General features: G+C 38.3%; 1 protein-coding gene across 1 annotated transcript; it reads right to left on the bottom strand.

Annotated features, from left to right (window-relative positions):
- Positions 1–836: 836 nt before the first annotated feature.
- LOC125502030 lies at positions 837–1,675 on the bottom strand. Its single transcript, XM_048659516.1, has one exon. It carries the CDS (start codon positions 1,415–1,417, stop codon positions 911–913), a length of 507 nt encoding a protein of 168 aa, XP_048515473.1. The 5' UTR covers positions 1,418–1,675; the 3' UTR covers positions 837–910.
- Between the last annotated feature and the right edge of the window lie 8,608 nt (positions 1,676–10,283).

Here is a 10,283-nt window from a genome sequence, read left to right as displayed (position 1 = left end):
AAACAGAGCAACATCGTTTGATTTCGAGTCTCCTTGGTATCTTTGATCTTGCAGCAATTTTGTTTTCACATAATCACTTGTGATCTCGATATTTGTGTTTTCGAGAGCCATAATCATCGGTTGGTATTCACTCGTCAGACCTTTTAACATCAACACACCAAGCATTTCGTCATCTACAGGCTTCCCTATTGCGCTCAGTTTTAACGCGATTGACATGAAAAAATTTACATAGTCTTGCATATTTTGAAAATCTTGCAAACTCACTGAACATAGAGACTGTAACAGACTTATTCTTCGATTAACACCTTTATCTTCGAAAGCTTTTTCAAGAGTCACCCAAGCTTCCTTAGCGTTTTTTGTTAAAGTTATATACGGCTTAACACAAGGTTCGACCATTAAACATATTAGGGCTCGTGCTCTATTATCTTTTACTGTCCTTTGTGCTAATGTGGATTTATCATCATCGGGATACCCAACTATGCACAACCAATAATTTTCGAATATTAAAAAGTTTTCCATATCAAATTTCCAGTCTTGATAATTCTCACGCCCTTTCAACTTCGGAATTCCGTTGTAAAGTTTAGAAGATTGACCGCCGCCTTCAGCCATTTTGATTGCGAATCGGCTAAACGGTCAAATTTAAACGCTGAATTTTTATTTACTAAATTTACAAAAAATTATTTCCACAGTCTGGGCCCATAACCTGTTGCAGAATTAGTGGTAGGACCAATAAAAACATTAACAGTGAGAATTAGATAGGTTTTGTATTTTATCACACTTATTTACTTGTTGGACGTCACAGGTACAGAAACGAGAGCGACCGCTGTTTCAGTCATACTAACGATAACAGATTACAGACCAGATTCAAACGGGTCTAGTCTAAGTCATAGAATGTTCTGATTGGTGTAAATTATTTACTCATAGACCAACACCAGGAAACTACTTTGCCATCTATAATGAAGTCTTCATTGTGAAGATTATTCCTAATACTCTTCATTAAATGAGGAACATCATAGGTGAAGAAAATTTTACGACCCATCACTTCAAAAAAAGGAAAAGCTTCTGCGACGCTCAAGTCTGCGACTGCTTTACGGTTAGTGGGTCCTTGATCACAAGTCACAGATTTTGGTAATAGTCCAGCTTGAATTACCGCAGTTATAACGTCTGTGATGAGTAAAGTCAGGTCATTTGAAGAAACGCTACCATGTGAAACAACATAGGCAATCGGTTGCTTCCATAGGTACTTCAACCCACGTAACATGAACACTAGAGCATGATTGGCCCAATCCCTAGTGCGACGTAGAGATCCAATATCTTGATAGCCCTCTACCACGTCCGCTTTTGAGTTATACTCTAGCAAAGTTCTAATACTCATTTCGTCCCACAGTAGTAAGCATTTCCGTTCGTATTCGGTCATCGTCAACGTCTTTGTCTAGAGTCTATCAAAAATACCCTGGTTAATTCCAGTTGTTAGTTGTAATTCGTTGATCCATCGTTGTATAAGGGTCACACAAGGTAATGAAAATTTCTTTACATCTCTGAGAAATACATAGGCTGATGGTGACTTGTAATAAAACGACAAAGCAAATTGCTTCTCCACCTCTGTCCACTTGGATCTTTTGGTGTATCTGAGCTGCATCTTGAAAAATAGAAGAACTTCACCCTCCAAATAATGAGAAGCAGATTCTAAAATATCAGACTTTGAAGAAGGTTTTCGTCGGTTAATCTCAGTCTGTCGTGCATTTTTTGATTCTAATCGTCGAATTCCATTAGACTGTACTTTCAACTTGCGAGTCAGAGTCTGGATTTGAGTTTGTAGTCGTTTTTTTTTTGGGCGACACTGTAAGCCTATTATTATATGAGCCTTCGATGTTGGGGGTACCATTCAAATCTATATTTGTGGCAATAGCTGGATAATCTCTAGAAATAGTTTCTGATGATGGATTCGGTTTTATCAAGGAATGATACCCTGGGACTTCTGATAGATTGGAAAGAACAAGAGAAGGTAGTATAGCAATATTCTGACTGAAATCTCTGTCAGGCTCAAGAAAATCAAGCGTGCGATCTATTTGTAAAGCATGTTTGGCAATAGCGGATACTTTTAATTGCTTTTTGTTACCACTTACCACAAAATCCGTCTTCTTAAAGTGCTCCAAACACAATCTCTTTCCAATAATTATTTCGTACTTAGCTCAAGGAATTTATCGTTTCCTGAGTGAAGTATCCAATCCAACTGACTGTAAGTACGAAAAGTAAATTGCCAAATGTGTTGTATTCCTGATAAATAGAATTAACATCCTTGAATGCTTCATGTCACATTGGCTCTATCAATCAGTGTTGCCTATTGTTTGTCATAGATTTTATTGTCTACTTGGAACCTGTCAATAATTTGCTGCAAAAAGTTCAATGTTTCATAGGATGATGTATAAAAGGTATGGACCGAATTAGTGATTGAATATGCTAGCTTCTTGACCTAATGAGTTTCCTAGATCCCTGTTCTACCAAAAGGAAAGACTCGGTCAAATGTTGAACAAACAGCAAGAGAAAACTAGATATAATAATTTTTTCAATCAGTAATTACTCATGCGATTTCTTTGTTTTAGTTATTAAAATAAAGATAGATCTATGCTTTTCCAAGGTTCTAGGTTTGGAAGGAAATTTCATCTTTCTTATATATAACATTGTGACGGAATAATATTTCTGGCGCTTCTCGCAACATTGGAGAATTTCAAACATAACCTGCCTCGATCGAGGCCCATAGGTACCTGCAAAAATGTTTTCATTGCCTGGAATGATATGAAACCTTGGGACATTCGGTGGCAATTTTGTTTGATTTTGCCAGTCTTGGAATAGATCAAAGATATACAGGAGATGACCAGATTATCAAAGGAAAGTATTTGTAATGCTATCATACGTAGCCCATTAGCGCCTGAATTTTTCGCTTATTGGAAGAAATGGTTATTGTTTACCTTATCACCCCATCTTCGCAGGGGGTTCAACAATTACGGCAGAAATAATGTAAAGTACTAATAATGGATAAATTCTGAGAAAATTCTCGTTCCTTTATCTCGCCAAGGCCGACCCATTGCTGAAAATCCCGCTTCCCTCGCGACGACGGTGAATTTCCGCCAAAAAACTATTTCTAAGGAATTACCGGCGATCACACGAGAAACGACCTCAGAATTAAAAAAAAAAGGCCCTTGTCAAGATTGCTATAAAAATGCATAACTGAGGATCATAAAGGTCGCTAGGAGATATTAGTTGGTGATATTGGGAAGGAGAAGGATTGATGGAAGTGGATAACTTACGTGCGTTCATTTCGAGGAAAACGGTGGAAGGATAGGTCTGGTCGTTTTTTCTTAGAGTTTGTGCATCCTTTATAGGCACACACATTCAGCGGCATAACTATAGGAGTGTAGAAATAGAAGTGATAGGAAAAGAAACCGATAATTCTTCCAAAATTAGTAACAAGAACAAGAAGTTCCTAACTTGGAAGAATCAACGCTCTCCTTTCCAGAACAAGTCGGTCCCCTCCACGGAACATTGATGACAGGAGAATATCGCGCTCACGTGGTTCAGTGAGATGAATATACAGAGCGCTTGCTTAATACTTTTTCTTTTAGGGTATTCTTAATCTAACAAATTAGGGTTGAGTTTTTTTGTTTTTTTGAGAAACTGTTTAGGGGCAGGAGTCTGACCATGTCCGTTGAGAATTTTTCTTGAACTCCTTCGAAGGAAATTGTAAAGAATTATTTTCAGAGTATCTTCGTTATGAGAATTTCTATTTTTGAAGGCGGCACCGTCTCAATATTTCTTGAAAAGCGAGTTTTTTTTTTTCAAATATTTATTCAAGTAAGAGAGAATAATATTTCTCTCTAATCCCACTTCCTGTTCCCATTCATAATCCTAATTTTGTCCTTCTTTGACGAAATTAATGACTTCGGAGTTGTCTCAACGTCCGACATGGGGTCAGCCCAGTCCCTTGTCCTCTTATCTCCACAGAGTCTTCGCAGATGAAGTTTCCCTCACGGTGACGCGTCTTCTTGCGTCGCGAAAGCCCTTCGGAATTCTTCGGCTCGTGGTCATACCTCCATCTGAGAAGCAGACAACTCCATCCGATTCCCGATCTACGAGGAAGGGTCCCTAACCATGGCGGAAAAGAACATCAAGGTGTTTGGACTGTCTATCCAAGGGTTTTCTGTGGTTTCCCCCGGAAGATATGGTGAATGCCGGACAGATTTGGGCGGGCATCCGATACTTTGAGCCACAGCTCCATCGCGCCCAAGAGAAGAGAACACCCAACGACCTCACTCTCTCATAACACCTATATCGAGTCACACACTGTTGCTGTTAATTTATTTTTGTTCCAAAGTTGGGACGACTTTCTCTCGGAGGGGGGAGGGGGGGGAAGTGTTATATTTGCCAGGCTATTGCCTAGTCTACACCTAATGTTAAAGGCACTATCTTGAAGTCGGCTGGTATTAAAGTGCCAGTGTAGCTGGGTTTCACAATGTTTAAGGCTGCGTTCTTTCAAGATATTGAGAAACCCAGTTCAACACAGCAAGTTCTGCCAACTGAAACGAAAATATCGTTTTGGATCGAGAGAGAAGATATTTGAAAAAATATCCACCACGTGCACGGTCTTGTTAGGTCTTGCGTTGACTTGTTTGGCGTTGTTAGGTGGTGGTGTTGAATTTGGGTTAAATATCAATTAATATTTAGTCGACTTCTCGGTTCGGTAAGAATTTTTGTTAGTTTTTGTTAACAAACATCAACAGGTAAGGTTTTCACGATGTTATTAACAGTTAGTGCTTCAATATTTCGGAAACCAAGAAGAAAAGAATCGTCTTTGGAGAAAGAGAGACCATGACTCTTTTATTGTTATAGGCGTCTGAAAAAGTGCAACAGCAATTCACCTCTCAGCTGCAGCACAACTTGCTATGGAACTCGCTGGCTACTCAACTAAAAGAAAAAGCTTCACCAGGACAGGGGCTGAATGCAAAAGTAAAATTAATAACTTGGAAACTGAGTACCGCAAACTTAAACCATAGATATATTGAACTAGATCGGACAAGTTGCTGGCAAATTGTAGTGTCGCGACATGAATGTAGTCGGCGCGCTCGGCGAAAATATCTTTTTTGAGGATTTCGCTTCAGGACGCTGTTTTACCCACAGAACGACCTGATACGCTATAAGTCACATGATTTCGCCAATTATTTTCTAGACCGATCGATATAATAATTCGACGTAGATGTTCAACTTGACCGACAGATATGTGACCGAGAAAGATTAGCCATGTTATACACGGTATCCATAAATTTTTAACGTTAGATACAGGCTATGATACAAATAACCTGTAAAACCTGAGGATTCTTTTGGAAAATGTGTGGAACAAAAGTTGCAGAATCATGAAAGGAAAATTCAATAACACATGATAATACCATAGATATATCGAACCTAATTTAGTTGAAAAATTTTGGGAAATTTTTTAATGCTTGATCTTCACTTTCATCATAGATATTTATCTATCTTCCTATTCTTTTATATATCAACCTCAAAAGTTGAAAGTTCGTTAATATTTAGATTCAAAGGTTGCTCGAAAACATCTTAAGTACTTTACCTTGGAGGATAAAAAATTTTAAGTGACTTTTAAAAATCAAAGTATCTACTGGATATTTGTGGTATCTTTATCGTTTATAACATAGAATGCAATAGACGATTGAGAAAAGAAACCGAAAAAAATTTAATTCTGCACGATTTTGTAAATTGTGTTAAAATCTTGAGTGACCCCTAAAAATCATCTGTTTGAGCTGATCTTCGGAGGAGGCTCTCAAAACATGTGTGATACATTTCCATAGGAGACGCAGGAAGAGAAATATCAGTTTTTCTTTGGGGCAACCCTAATCCATTTATGATAGGCTTATCGATTCGTAATCGAGAAAAAATATGTCTGAAAATTTCAGCCATTAAACCCAGAAATACGATATAAGTTGAAAAAGCACATTTTCCAGTAATAATTTCATCACAGATATATTATTGATCTGAGTTTTCTCTCTTCTAAAACGTTGTACTCGAATAATGTAAAAGAGTTCACTAGACCCCCAGTATAAAAATTATAAAAATATCTGCATCCTCTCGAAGATACCTCATATTTCAAGGGTATACAGCTTATTGTTAGTAGTAACATAGATATATTGAGCACATCTATGACGGTAGTGGAACATAATACACGGCCCATGAGAAGGTTCTGTTCAGTATATATATGTTTCTACATAGATACTATATCCATGGTTTTAACGACCGGACAAGGTTTCTATTTCTATCATTCAATAGGTGATACAAATGAGCGCCCCTGCGAGAGACAAATCTGTGAACCATCAAGAGTGAACCCCCTTATCAATCGAAATCACCGCACTACATCTGTGACCTTAATGACAGTTGCTCAATGAAATCGGTGACCAAAATTACAAGTTCTTTCCTCTACAATTATGTACTTGAAAAACTGACAATAAGATGATCTTTCGAAAGCGCGAACTCACAAATTGCAACGGAATTATAAATGGCTTAAACTACTAACGTTCACTACTATTCACAACAAGACAACGATGGGAATTCATAATTCAGACATCAGATGCATTGGAACTACTGTCGCACTATATTTGTGGTGGAAGGAAAAGAACTAATACAAGCAGTATATTTTTTTGAATATATTTATTTATTAATGGGGGGCAGCGTCGCCGGCCCGCCATCTACCAATATTACTAACGGTAGTAATAGTGGTAGATGGCGGACGCCCGATTTCCCCCCCGGCGGCGGCGGTTTCGACGTGTCTGCGCCTTCTTCTGCGGCCGCGCCGGCTCGCCGGGGTCCGCTGCCTGCGCCTCCGCCGGCTGGGCCGCCTCCGCCGGGGCCGCGTTCGCGGCGGGCTGCGGCGGCTGCGGCTGCTGCTGCCGTTGCAGCTGGGCCACCGCAGCCCTCAGCGCGACTAGTTCCTGCATTACATCCGATGGGGTGATCTGTGAATGATAATGATTATAAGCTATAATTTGATGTAGAGATAGCACTGAAATCAGACACTTTCATTCGCATTGTATCTTTACAATTTTAATAGTTCTATTGACTTGGACTAGTTTTTCTAATGGAATGCTTGTTGTGATATATGAGATATGTGAAATATGGGTCAGGACTCTTCGTACCACATTTAGTTTGTTGATACGCTTGATCATGTATATAGGGGAAGGCGGGGCAATACGGGGTACTTAACGAAAGCCCGAGCTTCCTGAAACTCAAGTATGACGAAAATTCTTCCGCTAATTTGTATTTGAAGTAAGCGAGGACAATCTTCATTTACCATTAGAAAGAGAAAATTAAGAATTATTCTATTGTACCATAATAATGAGAATTATACTAACATTTAAAGTAATTACCATTTATATTCCTTTAGAATCGGTTATGGAGAAAAACTGATTTTAAAATCGACAGTGATGGGTTAAGTCCCGACCGATCATTTAACAAAAAAATGGCTCACCTTCTCATTTACATAAATTTGTGTCAAGTTCGAGTGATAAGAAATAGCAAAACTTTTCATGCAAAAAATCAGATTCAAAAAAGGATTCTATTGGTGTGGATATAAGTGTTCCTCCGAAAATAGATAAATATTATGTGTGGTCATAGATATACGATTTTTGGCAGAATGTTCAATCAATTCGGGCTCCGTGAGAAGATTTCGGAGAAATTGAAATTGAACATTCTGCCAAAAATCGTGAAAAATTCGGCACAGGATCCAGATGGTCACAAAAATTCAGACTCGGTGAGAAGATTCTTTGAGATTTTTTTTAAAGCACTCAAAAATGCCATACTTTACGAAAATTCAGTTTTTCGATTTTTGAATTCTCGAAACTGACTTTGAAAAATTCGTAGACAATCGATAAGATATACATCGAAAAGTAGTGTTCAAGACGAACAAATCGACCTAGTATCGAAGTCCGATACCATTTACAGATCTAGATATAATAGACCGTTGAACATATAGTTGCGTGCACCATTTTCTTGTTTCTTAAAAGCCGGTGACGGAATTCGGGCGTTCGAAAAATTATAAATAATTTTTTTTTTCACCTATCCTGGGTTAATTGAATGTCAAAAAAAAGGATGGATCGGAACAGAAATGGTGAGGGACGGAGGCTCGGCGAGTTTGCGTGGAATTCCCGTCCTGAATATATTTATGACGCTACCAAGCCACCATAATGGCGGAAGACAGTTCACAACATATTTTACACGATAATCTGTGTCATTATCGGTTGAATTTCGTACAGTATGTTTTCATCAATAGAGCAGAAAAATTATCCCATTAAAGTAACCCATTAGAAAATTTCAGAAAATGAATTGCAAATACGAGCACCGATTTTACAATCTTTCAACTATCCCGGTTAGGATTTACGTGTGTTTTATTTCTGTATTTATATCCCAAATAAGACTTTAAATATGATCACACTGTATTTCTGACCGTCACATGTTACATATCTGGTGTAATAATGAGAATTCAAGTCGGATGTGTGGCAAACAGAATGTAAGTTGAATAAGCACTACTTACCGGCCATGACGATCGTTTTTGAAAAACTGATGAAATTGGTTGTTTGATGCATTGCGTCGGCGGCGTGATCCGATCAGCGTAGTGCTACCACTATGCAGCGCCAATCACGGCCGATTTCAATTCTGTGCATGCGCGAGCTTTACCGCGTTCCTGCTTTACGGAATCGCGACCTCATCTTTCTCATTTGGAAAGAAGGGATGAAGAATTCACATATTCAATATAGCTTTTCAAAAATTTATGTCGCAGTTTTTTTATATGCTACCATAGATATATTGAACTAGATCGGACAAGTTGCGAAAAGTGAGAGTCATAGGGTATTAAGTCGCAAAATAAGAGTGCCAGCCCAGAGCGCCCTCTGCGTTTCATGGTAAAACAGACCCTTCATCGACCTCTGAGAGATTATCGGTCAACCGCACGAACGATCTGTAGATCCAATCTTCAAATTCATCCTTATAGACGGTGACGCGCGACAAATATAACACGCTCGTCCGGACTATCGGTATTACGGTGCAGCAGATGAGCTTCTCTCATCACTAGGATGATTTCAGTGCAAATGGATATTATGATAATTTGTTCACATTTGAATACAAAAATCTGAATTACAATATTTTCTGTAAGGAGAATTATTCTTGTTCGGTTGAAAAAAATTTCAGTATAGTTCGCAATATTACGGCTTTGGAAAAAAGTAGTATTTCATGTTCGCTAACACAAACTATCGGTCGAAAAAAAAAAAAAAAACTGAATATAACTGTTATTCTTGTTGGGGCTTGCGAGTAGGAGTTTGTTCGTTGTTCAGCTTTTTGTGAACTTGTTAATATGTCACGATGAAAAGATTTTCGAGTACAGAAAAAATTTAGAAAAACAAAACCAAAATCAAAATCCAAAGATGCCGAGGAAAGGAGAATTAATTGAAAATCAATTGGGAAATAATGATTTCTAAGTGAGAAGAAAACTTGTAACAAGTTTTTCAAAGAAATTAGATTGTTCAATTAATTTTCACTGGAACTTAATTCTATCATTAACGTGTTGTCATTTTCTTCGATTCATTTTCTTTAGTTAGTTTATTTTCTACCGACCGACTTAGGGTCGTTTGCATTTGTATCCAAACGAACCTAAGTCGAAATTTCTTATGTCCAAACGAACCCTGGGCAAACTTTCTCCGTAGAAACGGATTCTGTCTAAACGATTTCTGTCCAAACTAACCTCACTCGCACCAGCAACCAGGCTTTAGCTCGCCGCGCATCAAAGCGACGACACTCGCTTCCCAGCAAATTATCACTTTTGCACCTCGCTCTTTTTTCGTCCTTCTAGTCCTATAGTCTAGTCAACAAGTGCCTTTTGGTCAAATTTGAGTTAGCCTTCGCCGAATTCAATGTAAAGGTGATTTTTGGATCCAGAATGAGCTCGAGAAACTTCAGAAATCGCATGACAACGCGGTTGAAAAAATTACAAAAGTAATAAACAATTTAATGGAAAAAAAGTAGGGTTCGGTTTTTTGCGGATATCTCGAAAACTATTGCGGCTATCTGAAATTTGATCTGAAAAAAATTCAAAAGGGGAAGAAAACACACTAAAAAAAAGTCCAACCTCCCTGAACTGCACCACGAATATTTATGATTTTAATTGAGCTATGAAAAAATGACCGATGACGCCTGATTCGGCTCCCACGCGCGATGCTCGTTTGGGAGACATG

This window comes from Athalia rosae, chromosome 8 (assembly GCF_917208135.1).
Source record: "Athalia rosae chromosome 8, iyAthRosa1.1, whole genome shotgun sequence".
In the NCBI taxonomy this organism is placed as follows: Eukaryota; Metazoa; Arthropoda; class Insecta; order Hymenoptera; family Athaliidae; genus Athalia; species Athalia rosae.
The sequence above is the reverse complement of the archived record's forward strand: the minus strand, read 5'-3'. Positions and strand labels throughout refer to the sequence as shown.